Source organism: Cimex lectularius, unplaced genomic scaffold (assembly GCF_000648675.2).
Source record: "Cimex lectularius strain Harlan isolate CLEC.00 unplaced genomic scaffold, Clec_2.1 scaffold31, whole genome shotgun sequence".
Lineage (NCBI taxonomy): Eukaryota > Metazoa > Arthropoda > Insecta > Hemiptera > Cimicidae > Cimex > Cimex lectularius.
In genome coordinates, this window is record NW_019392645.1 from 2,315,497 (window position 1) to 2,334,928 (window position 19,432).

At 32.3% G+C, this 19,432-nt stretch overlaps 2 protein-coding genes across 6 annotated transcripts; one reads left to right on the plus strand and one right to left on the minus strand.

Moving 5' to 3' along the window:
- Positions 1-812: 812 nt before the first annotated feature.
- On the minus strand, positions 813-11,280 carry LOC106670469 (peptide-N(4)-(N-acetyl-beta-glucosaminyl)asparagine amidase). 5 transcript variants are annotated; one of them, XR_002910986.1, is made up of 11 exons: positions 10,796-11,280; positions 8,624-8,981; positions 8,336-8,518; positions 8,004-8,245; positions 5,949-6,147; positions 4,376-4,541; positions 3,971-4,102; positions 2,877-2,981; positions 2,606-2,700; positions 2,282-2,525; positions 813-2,212 (listed from the first exon to the last, which is right to left on the minus strand). XR_002910986.1 is itself a non-coding variant. In XM_024230441.1 (10 exons), the coding sequence occupies exons 2-9, from the start codon at positions 8,960-8,962 to the stop codon at positions 2,654-2,656; spliced, it is 1,413 nt and encodes a 470-aa protein (XP_024086209.1). In that variant the 5' UTR covers positions 8,963-8,981; positions 10,796-11,279; the 3' UTR covers positions 813-2,212; positions 2,606-2,653. The 5 variants fall into 5 exon arrangements, 3 of the variants coding, with proteins under 3 accessions (XP_024086209.1, XP_014256344.1, XP_014256346.1); XR_002910985.1 differs by having other exon boundaries at positions 2,606-2,765; positions 10,796-11,278; XM_024230441.1 differs by lacking the exon at positions 2,282-2,525 and having other exon boundaries at positions 10,796-11,279.
- Positions 10,521-17,379, plus strand: LOC106670470 (S-methyl-5'-thioadenosine phosphorylase-like). Its single transcript, XM_014400861.1, has 6 exons — positions 10,521-10,625; positions 14,878-15,023; positions 15,107-15,274; positions 15,366-15,618; positions 15,748-15,951; positions 17,259-17,379. Exons 1-6 carry the CDS (start codon positions 10,611-10,613, stop codon positions 17,304-17,306), a joined length of 834 nt encoding a protein of 277 aa, XP_014256347.1. The 5' UTR covers positions 10,521-10,610; the 3' UTR covers positions 17,307-17,379.
- Positions 17,380-19,432: the final 2,053 nt, after the last annotated feature.

Below are 19,432 nucleotides of genomic sequence, written 5' to 3' on the forward strand. Positions count from 1 at the left end.
GGAAATATGATCACAAAAATTACATTTACTATTAAAAATGACACCTAAGTCATTTATTTCATTTACTTCATCCAGGGAATATGACCAAGAATCACAATCCTTCGGTTTAGAAGACACATTGAATTGAATGTATTTGCATTTTGATTGATCGACACACAAATCATTGTCACAATGCCAGGTAAAGAAAGCATTTAAATCTAATTGAAGCAATTCATAATCCACAATGGATGAAATATTGGAAAATAACTTTACGTCATCAGCTAAACTGGAGTACGAAGAAAAATGAAAAATTGATTAAATGTCATTGAAAAATAATATTTTAAAAAGTATTGGCCTAAGATGAGAGCCCTGAGGGGCCCCCGGTAAGAATTTGAGATTAAAATGAGATGGAACCATTGTACACAACCCTGTAAGACCTTCCAATCAAAAAGGAGTCGTGTCAAGAAAGAAGAATCCGAAAGTTAACTCTGCAAAAACCTTGTACATCTCAGTGTAAAAATATGAACTCTGTGACCCAAGTCAAGATTTTTATTAATAAAATCATTGTAAAGAAGTAAGTTGGTTGAAGTAGAGCGCCCCTTGACAAAACCTTGCTCAGGATTGATTTTTTTTAAAAGTATCATTTACTTGTCAGCAACAAAAGAGTCAAGAATCTTAGAGATTTTGTTTATGTTAGCACTTATAGACAAAGGTTTTTCGAATATTTCCTGTCTTAGTTTTTTAGATGCTTTTTGGCTTCTCGCTATCTTCACTAGTAGAGGAATTATAAGGAGTGGAATTGGCAACAAACATATAACTTGTTCCCCACAAAATGGCTCGTTAATATTATTTATTGACTACACTTTTTTCTTAATTATTTAACTGAGCATAATTAATCACATATACATTCATATATATAACAAATTATTATTAATAAAACTGCTTAGTAGCAGATCACAACAATATAAAATGGCATTTTTTTTCATTAAAAAACTTTGCTTTAAATGAAACTACAGTGGTCTTGCTCTCTCAGTAATATGAACTAATTGCAGGGGGAGGGGTATTCAGATTATAAAGGGTGTTAAAAAAATACATACAAATGTACGAAGAAACAATTACAACACAACACTTTATCATTATTGCATACACAAAATATTAAATTAGATTTCTCTTAAAAAAATCAATCTTTTTTTAAATTTATTTAATAATGCTTTGTGTAGTCTGTTTCTCTCTGTGTAAACATAAAACTCGAAATGTCTCGAGCTTTAGAATGGACAAGGCATACATCCAACTGAACTGAATCCAACTGAATCACAGCTATTGATTTTTGTGGAATGCTAAAGGTAAGTCATTATAATAAGAACAATAGAGAGGACATACATGGAAGGAAATGTGTTTTCTTCATTTGTTTTACTTTTTGTCTCAAACAAAAAGTATCTCCATGATCACTAACACTGATGTTTGTGGATACCTTGACACAAGTGTTTTTCAATTGGTGTAGATATGAACAGCAAGCTTGTTTTGCACAAACTGATGGCTCACCTTGTTTAGATTATATGCTGCAAAATGTTTCGCCTCATGGAAATGATTAACTGAGACAGCCATTTCGCTGTGATTCTCACATTTAGTGATTTTCTCACTCTTCTTTCCTCTCCCCACAAATAATGTTTCATATGTTCTTTTAAAATTCTCATACTTTGAATTTTTTTATTTATGTAAAATTCTCATACTTGAATTTTTATAATTTATTGGAATGTTCAAAGTACCAAAGTTCAAATTAGGGAGAGAGCACTGTATGTAGAAAAAACTCAACTAGTTATTAATGACATAGACAGTGTATAATTTGTAACAAAAATTCTAAAATAATCAAACTGACATATGTAATTTATAAGTTTTATGCCATAGAAATATCACTGATGATTAATTTAAAAAAAAATTATAAAGAATAACAAGGTCACACAAGAATAAATAATTGTTTGAAAATTGGAAATTTCATATCATTTGATTTTCACGATGATCACTGCAGCACAGCCACTTGAGAATGTTTCCATTGCTCTCATCATTTCCTCCAAATATTGGACCCAATTTTGTTAAATGTAATAAATACATTAAGACAAGATAAAAACGAATATATTTGTTGTACACTGAATACCATATATTGTAATAAAAAATGATAATGTAAAACATACTTTAGGTAACTAATTTTGGAAAACAGTGGCAGAAATCATTTATCCTGAAACAATAATTGATTTTAGACATTCACAAAAAACGCCTTTTTTTAATAAGCGTAAATATGTAATACCAGGACAAAACATTATGGACAGGCAGTATCTGACCATCCTAGTCTCTCCATCATCATGTCTTTTTTTTTATAATTTTGTTAAATGTCAAGGGTCATGCCACTGTATATGTCTCAATGTCAACAGGCTTAAACAAAAATCTCACAATTCTTTAGTCTCTCTGTATTTCTTACGGATTAAGTCTGGATATCCCTTCTAATCAATGATTATGTTTAATTTCTTGTGAGATTATGTGTTTTTCATTGACTAATTGATGTAAGTGAATATTACATATTAACTACATATTATTCATAGCTAAATAGATAAGTAATTAATCACCCACTCACACATATTACTTGAGATGAATTGTAAATCCTAAATCCAAGGATTTATCTTCAAGGTCTTGTCGGAATATTTGGGCATGCTGCCAGTTGCTGCCTTTCTGCAATTTAACGTTTATCAAAATTTCTTCAACACCATCTTCATGATGTAAACTCATAACAGACTCTAAAATAAACAGACATTAAATTTCCATCAATGCATAAACTAAAAACACTGATTTATAAAGAAGTGATTGTTTTTATGATACAATAAAATAATGAATATATAAATTAGTACCATTTATGAAATTAGGATGAGCTACAGCTGACTGAGAACCAGAAAGGTGTGGATCAGGTTTATGTGAATCATTGCTTATTTTATCAATTTCTTTTTCAAAGCCACCTGAAATAAAAATATTAACATCTCTCCTTAGTTTTGTAAACATAATTGTTTTAGTAAATTGATTGTTAATATTTAATGTTATTATGGCTTGTCATTTTTAATTTTCATAAACTGTATTTCAAGACTATTTTAATTATTTATGATTTTACAATGTATCTTTACACATAGATATAACAAAACCAATCTAAATTTTTCCTACATTGTATTGTATATATGTGGCAGAATTTATGGGTCATTTGCATAAATGGTTTATCTGACTCTCTTTCTTGAGAGTTAAGATAGGTTCTTTTTTAATATAAAAAATTATAAGTAGTTACGGACTTATTTGTATTAACATGGGTATGTTTTTTTGCTGGATACACTATTCTTATTAAAATTTGATCATTTTGTCAAGGAGTGCATGTGGATTGGGTTAGGTGTGTTGGGTTGGGTTATGTTACGTTTAGGGTTACGTAGCATTAGAAACAGGTTAGGATTAGTTAGGTAGTGTTAGGGATAGGAGAGTTTAGTTTAGGTAAGGTTAGATTAAGTACAGTTTAGTAATAGGGACAAGTTAGGATTAATGTTAAGGATGGGTTAGATTAGTCAGGGTTAGTGTTAAGGAAGGTGTAGTTTAGCGAAGGAATGGTTAAGTATGGTACATCTAGTGTTAAGGACAAGTTAGATTAGTTTAGGTAGGAATATTAGACAAGGGTATATTATTAGGTCAAGAGTTATTGTTAGAAGTAGTGTAAGGTTAGATTAGATGGGGTTAGTGTTAGGACATGTTAAAAGTAAAGTTAGTGTTAGGTACAAGAGGCTAAGCAAGGCTTGTGTTAGAGACAGGTTAGGTTACGTAGGGTTAGGCAAAGGATGGTTAGTTAACTAATAGATTATAGAGAAAAAAATGCTTTGTACATTTGTTGGTTAAATATTAAATAATTTATTACATTTCTGTATTGAAATAGAAAACTTAAAAAATTGAATAATACTTTAGATAAATATCCTACCTGATGACACAGACCAAACCACCTCAGCATCTTCCAAGGCAAGATAAGAGCATTTAATAACAACTTTATCAATAAACAATCCAGATCCTGATACGTCTATCTTCCAAGAAATTTTCCCTTTATCAGAATTTTCTGCAAACAGAGAAAACATTAAAATAATATGAAAATATTACAAATTATTTATTATTATTTTTAGTACAAAAATAATATTTAAAAAAATTTAAAAAAAGATCTTGCCAACATCAAAGATTCCACAACTTTTGTAACATAAGAAAGGTATCTAAGTAAATCATTTGAAGTAATATTGTTTATAAAAAAATAATTAGTGGGGGAAAAATGTAAATTTTATTGTGATTGAGTACCTTAAAAATTAAAAGCGTATAAAAATTATAATAGCACAATTACCTTCTCTGGCTAAATAGCTTTTCATCCAATCAGATTCCACTTTGCGAAAAATATTGCCATATGAGAATACAAAATTCTCCCAACCATTAAAACTTTCGTCAGTAACGGATCTTTTATAAACATCCATTGAGCAGTTATATTTTATTTCCATGATCTTTCGGTCAACCTGAAAAAATCATGAACAACCATGACAAAAAAAAATTATTGCTTCCAAATCAAACTAATAATTTTATAATTGTATATCTAATTAAAAACAAAGTGTTTAGAAAGCTGAAAAAGCATAAAACCCTTGGGAAAAATAAAAAATCTTTGCCAGAATGAGTTCAACACGTATACAGTAATGTTAAAAAGGTTCCACTAGATAACACAACTTCCAATCAATATGCACCCTTCCCTCGATATACACGAATATGCGTTGTTCCAAGTGGATTTGATGTACGGGAACAAAAATTGTGTAAATTGAGTAAATATTGGTCAAAAAAGCTAGTAAAAGTTTTAGAAATACATATGTACATATTTATTTCACATAACTTAACAAAAAAATAATTAAGACATTTTAGAAAACAGAAGTATCTAAACTAATTAAATATTTATTGAAACAATTTATAAGTTTTTTTTGTCAATCAATGTCAAATGATCAGTTCTTTCTCCATACTTTCTATTTCAGGGTTTCTTGTGTATGATAAACACCATAAACTTGATAAGGCACCAGAGGCCGCACTACTCCTAATGTTTGCCTTCTTCCTGACTGTTTGGACAATGGATTCATTCATTCTGTACACCCTAGCAATTGCTGTAGGTTTTTCTCCTTCTTCAAGTCGATGGACTTTCTCTTCTTTCGTGTGATTGAAAATTTGTAGACATGACTGGGTTAACATTAAAAAATATTAATTATAAATTTAATAGTACAGTAACAATGAGTTCCTCTCAACATCAAAAGTCACACTGTTTGCTCCCGCACTATGGCCCAGCGGCCAAAGACAACGCCTTGTACAGGCCTACCGCAACAAAATTTCGTTCTGCATCACATGTTCCACCATTCAATCTCACAACATTGACTGTATAAAATTGTCAATTCTAAAATTTACACAAAAATATGTATGTACATATCTGGCCACATAAAAGAAGATCGCGTAAATCAATTCTACATAAATTGAGGTAAATTTGCCGTGTAAAACAAATACTCACATAATAAAAGGCCACGTAAATTGTCATGTATTAATATATCTATAATTCTATATATTCAATAACATGACGATTCATAGAAAAATAATTTTAAAAAAATTTATATATTATATATCTAAGTGTATATATTAAAAATTAGTAAAGTGGCTATGGTCCGTTGGTATGGGTTCTCCCTTAGGTAAGGTGAATAGGATAGGTGGATGAATATTTAATTTCACAATTAATCTTACTAATAACCACGACTTTGTTTTGTCATAAAATATTTTTCTTACGACTCTTATGTGATTTCAGAAAATTGTAATTAATTAAGTAAAGTGATGCCTTTAAGTAAAATAATTTTTATTGAAGGCACAAAACGAGCTATGCTATATATGACAATTATAATAACCTCGAGAGGTGTAGGGCTCCAACAATAACCAGAATTTATACATCCTAATTCACCCCTAGCCTTTCTCCACTCTTCCGAACCGGACGTCCGCCCAGAATAGGTACCATTAGATGATTGGGGTTCGCACATCAATTCACCGATTTCTCTTGCGAGGCGAGTTTGATAGAATTTAAGTCTGGAAGGCGACAGATTGTTTTGGCTGGAAGAACATGAAAGAACACATGAAAGTAGCACGCTCAGTTTGTTAGTTATTAAGTACTGTCCAATTTACGTTTCTATTTTATTATCATTATTTTGGCTATTCTTTTATTATAGTAAGCAAGTTTTTATATTGTTTATAGTGAACAAGCTTGGATATTGTTTACAGTGACTAAGGTTGTACATTGTTTTATCCTAATGCCCTTAGTCAATGACATGAGACAGATTGATTTAATTTTATTAAATTAAATTTAAATGCTCCAAAGAATTTACAAAAACGCATATTTTCTCCACTTCACACAAAAACATTTAAACATAGATATGCAATCTAAACCTACCTAACCTCTAATCCTATGTAACTAACCCTAACCCATCTCTAACTCTGACCCTAACCATAACTACCACTAACCCTGCTTAATTGAAGTATTCCTAGCTCAACTGAAAATATTTCAGATCTTTGAATGTAAAATACTTATCTCAAGCCCTAACTCTAACCATATCTTACCCAACCTAACCATTTCTAACCCATTTAATTATGGACACACAACCTAAATCTACACCTAACCGAATCCTATATAATTAACCCTAACTCCATCCCCAACCTAAACCTTGCCTAACCGAAAATATTTCAGTTAGGTTTGAATGAAAATTACTCATTCCAAACCATTACACATCACCTAACCTAACCCTTCACTAACCATACCTTACATATCCATTTCTATCCCATGTAATCATAGATATGTTAACTAACCCTTAACCATCTCTAATTCTGACCCTAACCCTAATCCACCACTAATAATTTAGATCTTAATACTGAATGTTTTTATGTTTCTTTTTATAATTATAGAAAGAGGTTTTCCTGAACTTATTTTATGGGTGGCACTGCAGTTGGCAAAGTTTCTGAAATCAACTATCTTGGCATGTGTGATGTGTAGTGACTATGAACTAACATTTAAAAAGAATATTGAACAAGTGGTTTCTAAAGGATACCGCAATCTGGGCTTTATTAAAAGGAACAGCTCAGACTTTACAAATTTGGAAATAATTAAAATTATCCTCTTTGGTATTGTTAGGAGTATTTTTGACTAGTACTCTTCTATTTGGTTTCCTTGGAATTTGAAGACTTATTCAATCAAAGTGGAAAAGGGCCAAAAAAAGGATTGTGAAATACATGGTTTTTAAAATGAGGCTCAGATGGGAGGAAAAGGAAATGGTGCTTGGGTTCAGGAGTGCCGACTCATGACCCTCTAGAATCATAGTTTGGTACCAAATGGTAGAGCAGCAGCGTATCTAGCCGAAGATCGTGGGTTCGAATCCCGCTCGTGTCATTGACTTTTTTATCTCAACTAAAAAAAACCTTAATTAATTGTAATATACTTAATAATAAAGAATAAAGAACACAAACCTTAGTCCCTAACCCTGGCTAACCTAACCAAAAATATTTCAGTGAGCTTTGAATGTAAAATACTCATCCCATACCCTAACCATACATAACCTAACTAAACCCGTCCCTAACCCTAACCATATATAACCTAATCCGTGAGCACTCCTCAGTAATGCAAAGTTTTGGGTGCCCAGTTAAAAACAATCTTCTATGTTCTAAAACTGATAGATCGTCATTGCAAACCACCACTTTTCACCTGACACTGCTTTTTAAAATCACAAAAACATCTTCACAGAAATAATATCTCTCTTACAAATGTATTATCAATAAACATGCAACATTTATTTAGTTGAAAACAACAAATATATAAAACAATTATTTTTTCAACATTTGGACAGGACTTAATTCTCAACTCAATACTTTATATGAGTACATTGATAAAAGGTTAGAAAAATATTATGTCCTTTACTTACAGTTTTTGTCGGATATGTAGTATTTTATCTAATAGCTGGCTTTCGAAATGTAAAGAACGTCTTTCCCTCAAAGCTTTATGGTTGCATGAGTAACGCCAAGACACATCTTGTATTCCCATGGGATCCATGGCGATTACATAACTAAGCTTTTTCTTCCATCCGAGTTCGTATAGTAACGGTTGGTCAACAACTGCTTCACATGAATCGACATGAATCCACCTTTGTTGCAATGTAGAGTAAATCTAGATCAAGCATATTTTCTTCTTTATGGATACTTATGGATTCATATTATTTATGGATAAAAAGAATTATTATAGGCAAAGATGTTTCACCTCTGTCCACACATGATCAGTCACATCATAGACAAATCTTGAGTCCCATCCCAAAGCTTTGCACATTAATGTGAAACACTGAGCCCACTCGGAACATCGCCCAGTCCTTTGGGTGAGAAGAATATCTGCATCACTATATCGTGGGAAAAGATAGGTCCGACTACATGTTGGACATTTGTAAATCTAAAAATTAATTGCCTATAACTCAGTTTATAGCTAATAGTGTAAATATGTAATAATGAAATCACTATAATAATAAATATGGTTTTTTAACTTGCCTTTACTTACCTCTACAGTCACATCTCCTTGTTCATGAAAATATGTTAACATTTTCTGTTTAAATACCGTCTTGAGGCTGCAGGTTTCACATTTGGGTTCATTGAACCATTTAAAAAAATCATTTTTAAACCATTTTGCGAGTTCTTCTAAAAATAGCTTCTCGTATTCTACACTTTCATCAAGTTGGACTTTTCCCTTGATCATGGCATTCTGCAACTGCCGCATTTTCCTTGAGGCTTTACGAGAGATGTCCCCTTTTGGAATCATGTCGAGTGCTTTCTGTTGTAAACTCGGTGAGTCATACTGTTGCACCATATGCATCATATTCATTACCATCTTCCAATCCATTTTGGCTCTGACTCCTTATCTGAAAAAAAAAATCAGCAAATTTTAATCCTCTAACACATTGACTCAAGACCTACTAAGGTCACAAATCTCAAATTCAACTTTAACAATATACCAGAAAGGAAAGACAACTCTTATGACTAATTCTTTCCAGTACCAACAGCTCAAGAGCCTGAGTTCTCAGTATAAATCCAAAGACTGAACTTACTACAAACCAGGGCAGGATAGGATTTTTCAATTGGAAATTATAGATACTTAACACGGTGCCAGGAAATAAAAGAAGGCTTGGAATCCACTTTATGAAGATAGCCATGCTATCTGACAATCAGGCAGCACTTAAAGCTTTAACCGTGCCTGCGAAATCAAAATATGTCTGATTGTATGGAATCTGAGTGAAAATGAAAGAGTGGGTGATACTTCTGTAGTGGAAACCTACAGTTACCACAGTACCCGTTAGGTGTCACTACCGGTTCTGGAATGGTCTCACCCTCCACTATGCAGAGACAGTGCATATATATTCAGGGGCACTGCCCCACTGGCTTCAGACTTGTCAACCTGATGAGGTCTCACTCATACCTCGAGATTTGTCTACCCGACGAGCTCTCACCAACCACTAATCGACAATAACAGCAGACTTGTTTCTCCGACGAGATCTCTCTTATCACTAATGAAGCACCTACGACAATGGCAAGGGTACTCTCAGCGTTAGCCTCAAACTTGCCTTCTCAACAGTCAACTTGACTACAGGCAAACCCCCGCATTCGGCTGACTGCTGCACCAGAGATCCCTCAACCAATGTAGAGTCAACCGATTCACTGCCCCGGAGCTCAGCCAACTGCTCTCTACCAACAAGCACACACACTCGGTCCCGGGTTCGATACATCGTCTCAATGCTTCCAAAACAACACCGGCCCTTGTCAGGGCCACCAAAAAAAACTCACTAAACTTCTAACACTGAACTGAAAGCCGATCGAGTATAGTCAGACCAACATCACTCAGGATCAAATTATAGTAGCAGAAATGTATAGATGGACCATCATAGTAGTACAGTATCTTCCAATTGACCATGGAATCAGGCTGTTCTCAGTCATTTGCTATCTGGCTACACTTCTTGACACCTATCAACTAGCCACCTAGTTGCCAAAGAGGCCTAACTGCCAACCTGCTATCATAATCCCATTATTAGGGTGCTACAGGCCTCCTTTCACTCTCAATTTGCTCATTCGTGTTGATTTCACAGAGCAAAAGCATTCACTGGCTGTAATTTGTCTCCTCCAATGATGTCACATTAGGATTTCATACCTAGCATAATTTTCATTCTATGATTCACTAAAGGGGGTAAAGTGTTAAATATCAACAACTTTCTAAGACAAAATGGGAATTTTTTTTTCTACTCACCCTTAATTTAGGACAATTATTTTACGGTGTAGTTAGATAATTAAAGGATTTATTCTGCCCGTGGGAATTGTGAGTTTTGTTTCCGATGGATAGCGGAGGATTTTGTTATTATTTATTATTTGTCTGTTTAACTCCCCCAATGAGAATGAGGTGAGAGGGCACAGTTCGACGTTATCACCGGCCGACCTTCTCAACTCATTGAACGAACTTGGCCATTTACCCCAATCAAACCGAGGAACGCTCACCGTCTACAATGGGAAAAGTCAAGGTACTTCCAATACCTAATAACCCGGTAGTTTTAATCATTTCTACTTTTCTTTTCACTGTTTAATAAATTGAAAAAGGTCACAATTTAAATTCCACAAGTGTCTGAAGCACAATTTTATGTACAAATACATTTAAATAATTAAGAAATTTTGATATAAATAAAAGACTTACGGTTTATCCTTGGCTGACGTGTGATAAGACAGCCCCCACCCGAGAGTTTAAATTTAGAGATTTGCGATTTTTCTTTAAAATGTTTAAATATTTTTAATCAGTTCAAAAGCTGATAAGAAAAGCTTATAATTGGATAGAAAACATCCGTTTTCGTAAACACGAAGGTAAAAAACAAGTCAAACTAGAGATGTTTAGTTGAGCGAACTAGAACTAGGGAATAGTCGTGCTATTCCCGAAAAAGATCCGTTCATTTTTTTTATTGAACTAATACTTCTTCATATTTTTTTTATTTTATTATATTTTTTCAAAATAAAGCAAGATAAAACACACTTTAATATTTTTGCTTATCCTAAAAGCATTGAATTATTCAGTTCGTTAGAACCAGTTCAATTTAATGAAGGAACTATTCCTCACAAGGAACGACTTGGCCCGTCAATAAATTTGTAATTAACCCTTTAAAATATAATTGTACAGTGTATATTTATTTATTTAGCTTTTGTTAATTAAAGAAATTGTCCATTGTTCGAATAGATTTAAAAATAAAATGTGTGGTGTTTAATTCATCGTGCCAATCTTTCGATCTTTATTGAGATCATCTTCAGGGTCTGGGATTTATAAACATTGTTTAAATTATACAAAAACATGTAGGTTGTATATTTGTATAATTTAAACAATGTTTATAAATCACACGCCCTGTAGATGATCTCAATAAAGATCGAAACGTTGGCACAATAAAGGAAATGTTTTTCTAAACCTACATCACACCATACCGCATCTCACGTTTTCCAAATAATCTTCTTTATCTTTATAATAAAGATAAACTTATTATCTTTATAGTAAGATACCCCCCTCAAAAAGCTTTCCCATGGAAAAAAACGCACAAAATCTACAGCAGCTGAATTTTTTAATTATTCTTTATTCTGACTGAAAATTATTGACTTGCGTTCCTTTCAATTACATTACTGCGTGACAGTTACAAAAGCCTCGCGTATTTTTAACTCTCTTCTTTCATCAATCTCCACTTTTGATTGATTAATTTATAAAGAGCCCAACTCTGCACATAATATACATAACTGTAGAATTGAACTTGTGACGTGTGGCTTGTCGTGGCCGATCACCGACTTCGGGGTTTGGGTAGTCCGGGTTGTTATACGCCTAATCCTATACTAACCGAACAATGACTCACCCCAACCTAGCAATAACTTTACTTAACCTAACAGTGACTCTACCTAACCTAACAAAACCTCAACTATAAAAGATTTGTTTGTTGTTTTCAACAATCCAGATTTCAAGCTTTAAACGCTCATCATCAGGGAAGGTAGTACAACACGTCATGAATTGTAAGAATGAAATCGACAACGCGACGTTCCAGTGAGAAACTTTGATGCCGCACAATTTTGAAAGTGCAAAAAAACGTGAATTTCAATATAACTAAGCATTATCCAAATAAATACTGTAAGAAAAGAATTTTTAATTAGTGGTTAACTTTTATATCAAATATTATTTAAGTAGATGTTTAAAATAGGAGGTAGATCAAACTGTATTATATTATTTATGCATTTATCTCCAAGTTTAATTTTACATTTTTTGTTTCAAATTTCTCAAAACAACCTAGCCCCCCCCCCTTTATTGAAACTGTGCAACAATGTTGTATTTAAATTGTGTTTTGTTTCCTTTAGAAGGTCCTTAAATTCAGAAAATTTGTTTAATTTTAGGAAGTGTTTTGTAATTCTCGTTTTAATTTCTCTGCCACTTTGTCCAGTGTATTTAATATCGCCATCAATTACAATTATACATACACCAGATAGGAGTACAGCCAGCAGAAACTCTGAAAAGATAGTGCCAGGAAGAAGAGGAGTCCGCAGAAACGTTTTATGCTTTTTTGAAAGTCTATGTATGTGCAGATTCTTGCATCTCAGAGGAAAAGCCCCAAGCAAGAGCACACTAAGGAACCGCTGTCAAGACTATGGAGGTTGAAAACAACTTATAGCTGGCCAATGGGTTATAGAATAAAACACTGGAGCACAATCAGAATTGGACCTACTCAGGTCGAGGTGCAAAAAGCCTTGTGGCCGCCTCTTTTATATCTATCCCTATCCTATACTGACCTAAAAATAACTACCTAACCCTGTCTTAACCTACGAATAAATCAATCTAACCCTAAAGCTTAACAGCTAACAATAACTTTTATTAACCAATAATAATTCTACTTAGCCCTTAACCCAACCTAATAATCACTGCAAGGTAAACATCCTGGGTTCGAATAAAGTGGTCCTGCATTCCAACCCGACATACTTACACTACAAGAAATGATAAATGGTGGAGTGAGTTGTTCAATCTCTATGAAAAGTTAGTTCTACTTACAGTTAGTTGTTTTCAATGATCCAGATTTCAAGCTTATAGCTTATCATCAGGTTGAAAGAATTTACAACCATGTCTCTCGACACAAGTTGTAAGAGTGATCCCCCGCCAACACAATGTTCCAATGAAAAGCTGATTTTTAATAAAAGTGTGAATTATAACACAACTAAATATTATATTAATTAATATTTTAAGAAAATAATTATAAATTAATGATTAATTTGTATCGATTTAATTAATTTATTGTTTGATTTGAAAATAATTTTTAAAAAATTATCCATTTTGGCACAAAGTTGGGGTAATAGAGACCCCATTGGTAACATTTTCATTTCATAAAATTTATTATTGATTTTAATTAGATAGGCTTACATTTAAGAGGTCTTACATTAAATCCTTTTTTACAAATTTGTTAATAGAATCCTATCCTAATAGAAGTTTTTGTTTTATAAGTGTTGTACAGTCATTAAATGACACTAAATTCAGTTTTAGGTATATTTATGTTTTTTAATTGTTTTATCAATACTAAAGAATCGTTAATACCGAATGTAGGTTTGAAATTGGTGTGAGCTTTAATTATTTTATCAATTCTAATCCCGAATTTTTGGCATGGAGAATTATAAAAGGACACTACTCGTCTCTAGGTAGGATTTCCTTGTAAATTTTGACTGTACCATATAACATTGGGGGTTTCGGGTTCCTTCAACCTGATGATGAGTTATAAACTTGAAATCTGGATTGTTGAGAACAACTAACTATGAGTAGGGAAGTTTTTTAATAAAGATTACTTGCACTGCTTTGTTCAAAAACACCAACTCCCTGAGGTTTGATATGTCCTTTGTGTTATGAACGCTTATAAAAAATAAATAAAAAAACTTTATTTAACCTAACAGTAACTCTTCTAACTCTAATCTAATCTAACAATAACTCTACCTAACTTTACCTAGCCCAACAGTAACTCTGCTTAATCTAACCTTACAATAGCTTTACCTAACAGTTACTCTATCATACTAAACTAAACTAACCTATCAATAAATCTACCTAACCTAACAGTAACTCACAGAAATGATTTAAGCTGAAGTGAGTACGGCAGTTCACTTTTGGAAAAGATAGTTCTACACTCAGAAGTAACTTACTGTAAAGTAAGTAGTACTTATGTGAGTTGAACTATATTTTCTAAAAAGTAACAATAACTCTGTCTAACCCTAATCTAACCTAACAATAAATCTACCTAACATTACAATAAATCTGCCCAATCCAACTTCATAATAACTTTATGTAAAGTAACTCTACCTAATGCTAAACTAACCTAACAATAACTCTACCTAACCCTAACCCTACTTAGTTTAACCCATGCACACTCCCTGGTAACGTGAAATTGATCAAGTAAAAACACATTTGTGTATTTTCACCTCCAAATGCGTTTTTAAGGCACTCTCACTAATTCTTTCCTATTTGCATACTATTGTCTCAAGTGGGGCGATGGAGTACTTGATAATTCCTCCATCTGTCCACTACACATTCACTCTTAATTTACTCAAAGGAAGACAAAATGAGTTATCTACCAAGTGCAATAAACGATAAAGCAAATCTATTTTCTCCAACAATCAGAAGAAGGGGTCCACAACAAATAATTTGATTTGTTCATATTTAAATATCTGGACAATATGTTCAATAAAAATAAACCACTTTTACTTTATTGATGATAAACTAAATTTTCTCAGATTGGTTTTATTGGAGGTTCAGGGTTAAATAACCCTGACATACTTAAAAATCCAATAGTGAGATATGTCGAAACTCCATTCGGAAGCCCGTCTGATGTTCTTATTGAAGGGAAAATATCTGGAGTTTCTTGTGTGGTCCTTGCAAGGTACGTTAAGATAATTTATAATTTAATAAATTTCTATTTATCATGAATACAATTAAATTATATTTTGGTATGTTTTTCAACAGGCATGGGAGGAAACACACCATCAACCCAAGTAATGTCAATTACAAGGCAAACATTTGGGCACTGAAATCTGTCGGTTGTACTCACGTCATTGTTTCAACAGCAACTGGCTCTTTAAAAGAAGAAATCCGTCCAGGAGATTTCGTCATAGTTGATTCTTTTATCGATAGGTTAGTAATGTATTGTTTTGGTCAGAGTGATACATATAATTTTGGATCTTTATTTTCTAGTAAATAACTACTTTGATAAACCTTTTTATAGGACCTATTCACGTGAGCAAACATTTTTCGATGGAAAAGGTCCATGTCCGCACGTTTGTCACATCCCGATGGAGCCGGCATTTTGTAACAAGACTAGAGAACTAATCATAGAGACTGCCAAGGAACTGAATTTAAGATTCCATCCAAATGGTGTTGCAGTCACAATCGAAGGACCGAGGTTTTCAACCAAGGCTGAAAGTGTTCTGTACAAGTCATGGGGTGCTGATTTGGTCAATATGACTTTAGTTCCTGAGGTATGACACTATGCAATTAATAGCTTATAAACATTTAATTTTAAATAAGTTATCTGTACAATGTATGTGTATAAGAAATTTTGTCTTGGCCTATTTGTACATATGTTGATCTTACACTTATTTTATTAGGCACCACTGGCAAAGGAGGCAGGATTGTGCTATGCTGCGGTGGCGATGGCCACCGATTACGACTGTTGGCACAACACAGTCGTTGATGTGAGTGAGGTAATGGCCACATTTAAAGCTAATGCACAGAAGGTGCAAAAGCTTTTCTGTGAGATCGTGCCAAAGATTGCAGCAATCGACTGGACAGATACTATTGAAAAATTACAGGTAATGGACAAAAATTTGGTTTTGACAGTCAAGATTTTTTCTCCTTTTTCAAGCTGTTGGTGTAAACAATTATTTCCTTTGCTTTTAAACATGTCCTGTTCAAGTAAACTCATGTTTACCACTAACGTCTTTTCTTCGCTTCATGGAAAAATATTGAATCATGGACATGAAATAATTAGTTCACAACTCAAAACAATATACTTCCTAAACAAATAATATTTCTTCCTAAGCCTAACCCAAGAATAACTACCTAACATAACAATAACTCTAACCTAAAAATACCTCTACCTAGCCTAACCCTATATAACTTAACAAATAGCTATCTAACCTAAACATAACAGTAACTTTTCCTAGTCCTAACCTAACAATAACTATAACTAACCCTAAACTAACAACTCTCTTTTACCCTAATCTAGCGGGGGGTAACTTTATCTTACCAAAAATAATTCTATCTAACATCTAACCTAACAAATATTCTGTCTAACCCAACCTAACAATAACTCTAACTTATTCTAAACTAGCCTAATAATGATTCACCCCAACCTAACTATAACTCTACTTAACCTAACAATAACTACCTAATCCTACATAACTTAGCAATAGCATCCTGACCAGAACCTAACAATAACTCTACCTAACCCTAACCTAACAATTACTCTACCTTCTCTACCCTCTAACGTCTCTGCCTAACCCTAACTAAGAATACTTTTACCTACCTGCCTAACCCAAAAATAATTCTACCTTAAATTAACTTGACCCAAGAATAACTCTATCTAACCTTTAACTAACATAGCTAACCCTAGTCTTAAACCTAAGGCTAAGTAACAATAACTCTACCTAACCGACAATAATTCCACTTAACCTAACAATAACTCTATGTATCAAAATAATTATACTTAGCTCCGAACTCAACCCCACTTTTTGAATTTTCCCTCCTGTTTGCCATTTCTCAATTCCCTCCTTTTTTCCTTTTTTATCTCAACCAAAACCTTAATTAAACATTAATTAGGTGAAAAGAACTTATTTGGTCAAGCGGACCACAAAACCTAATAAATGAAAAAAAAATATACTTAGCCTTTAACCTAATGTAACAATACCTTATCAATAATAATTCTACTTAAACCTTTACCTAACAATGACTCACTCTAACCTAGCAATAACTCTACCTAACCCTAATCCTACCTATCCTAACCCATGTGAACCCTCCCCTGTATTATGAAAATGGTACTCTACCTAACCTGATCTAATTTAACAATAAATCTACCTAACCTAACAATAACTCAAATAATAATAATATTTTTTTCCAGAACATGGTAGAGATGAGCAAAATGATTCCTAGTGATTCCAGAGAATGAACTCTGTTAATTACATTAATTGCTTTGATTGTTCATTCAAGTTGTCTGCCCAATCTCAAATACTGTTTGTGTCTAATACTCAGAAGAACAACTTATTGTAAAACATTTTGTACCTCAATTTTAAAAATGCTTGTATAATGTACATTTATTAAAATAAACCACAGAAGCAAAAAAAAGTAGAAATAAAAAGCAACAAATGAACATTGAATTAATTGTGTCTGAAAATTTCTCAATATCTATGCTTAAAAGAAGAAGAAAAAATGTGAAATCTAAATAATTCCATGTATTGAAAAAGTTTTTGAGCATATAATTATAGGTGAAATAATAAAGTGGCTGGGAATTGGAATCATAAATATGATAACTATGAGTACTGCACGAGAAGGATCACTTAATAATCTTCGAAATTATGGTTTTAATGAAAGGATTGAAGCTAAATATGAATCAATTTAAAATTACAATAACCATATTTTTATACAGTATGTATAAACATATATACATTACACTTGTATATGTATTTATATGTATAAGTTGGAAGTTGATTTTAGGTAAATTTTGCTTTTGTCATATTTTCAGTAGAGTAAAAGCTTTACATGTCAACGATTTTATTTATTTTTTTAAAATTCTTTTAGTTAATATGAAATGGCATATATTACATTGTTTCTTTATTTTTATTGAAAAAATAGTTTATTTTTAAAATGAGAACTTTTGTGTCAAACGAACAGCAAATTGTGCAGTTATATTAACATTTTAAATGTAAACTGACTATGCAAATGCATTTTCACATCCTTTGAAAGGAGAAACATAATTATAATTATAATAAACATTATTATAATTAATTCAGTAGAATTAAAAGAGTATACGTAATCATGAGGAATACAAGGCAAATAGAAGAAAATCTTTGATTATAGAGCAAAACATGGAAATTTAGGTTAGAAAGTAATATATGACAATCGATTCTATTGTAGATTAAAGATAAGGATATTTATTTTGAAGGAGATGAATTTAAAGAATTTATTTTTAACTTGTTCTAAAGAATGTTTCTGACAGAAAAGACAAGGTCAGCAGACAGAAGAGAATTCAAGATTAGAATGGGCAAGGGAGCAATAGAGTTGTTTAAAGGCTATTATATTATTGCAATTATGAGCGTTGTGAGAAATAAACCCTAGGAAGCTTAAAAGATTTATTTACTATCGATGAAATATGTAGTGAAAAGGGTGTGACTCCTAACTCTTTAATATAAAGTCCTGGCTTGATCTTAACAGCAGTAGAATGTCGATTATGGAGTACTTTCAAAACAATAAAACGATCATTTATCTGAGATGTGTGACGGCCTGATCCATGCCTTCTTGAGAAACTTTTGGCATCTTGGTAGTGATGGAAGACCCTTCGGACAGTGTTGTGGGAACGTTAATCACTCTGGCCACAAAAGCTTGACTTCTTCCATCTTCCAACAATGCTATGATTCTAACCAAATCTGGCTCACTTAAAACTATTACTCAAAGAAATTTAAAACTTAAAAATGGTACAACATAAAAAAAAATCAAACCACTGGAATGTTAGAAAGAAGCTTTACAAAAAAACCAACTAAGAAGATAATGACTATTCAAAGAGTTATTTACAAAATCCAATTCTAAACACAAATGAGAGATTTTATTTGTGTTTTATTTACCCCCCTAATCCTTTAAAATGGACCAAATATTTAGACGTAACCACTTATAAAAAATTAATTTATTTTAAAAATACCTTGCCTTACTTTTTAATTATTATTATGAGTAATCAGACTTTTTGTTGTTATATAAATGTTACTCACTGGAAATATTTGTTTTCTATATTGTTTCTTTAATTTTGATAATTCTTACTATTGTATACATACTTAACATTAATATTTATTTTTAGTGAATATTTCTCTCTTATTACTGCCAAACTCTGGCAGACGGCATTAGCCTTACTTTGCATATTATTCAATTTGTATGTTTATTAAGTAGTATCGGAATAATTACAAAAATAAATGTAGAATGAATAAATAAAATTAAAATATTAATAACAATGAGTAGTGAAAATGAAAGTTTTTTTTACTTTACAGCAGCAGTCATTGTGTTCTCCACGGACATGCTGTAGCTATGAAA

Excerpts from the sequence above, each read along its gene's own strand:
- LOC106670469 (XM_014400858.2), bottom strand. The coding sequence starts at position 8,962 with ATGGATTGGAAGATGGTAATGAATATGATGCATATGGTGCAACAGTAT. Across the intron at positions 8,519-8,623 it reads AAGGAGATGTGACTGTAGAG|ATTTACAAATGTCCAACATG; the intron begins GTAAGTAAAGGC and ends ATTAATTTTTAG. Across the intron at positions 2,982-3,970 it reads GGTTTGGTCTGTGTCATCAG|GTGGCTTTGAAAAAGAAATT; the intron begins GTAGGATATTTA and ends TTTTTATTTCAG.
- LOC106670470 (XM_014400861.1), top strand. Across the intron at positions 15,024-15,106 it reads TCTTGTGTGGTCCTTGCAAG|GCATGGGAGGAAACACACCA; the intron begins GTACGTTAAGAT and ends GTTTTTCAACAG. Across the intron at positions 15,275-15,365 it reads GTTGATTCTTTTATCGATAG|GACCTATTCACGTGAGCAAA; the intron begins GTTAGTAATGTA and ends ACCTTTTTATAG.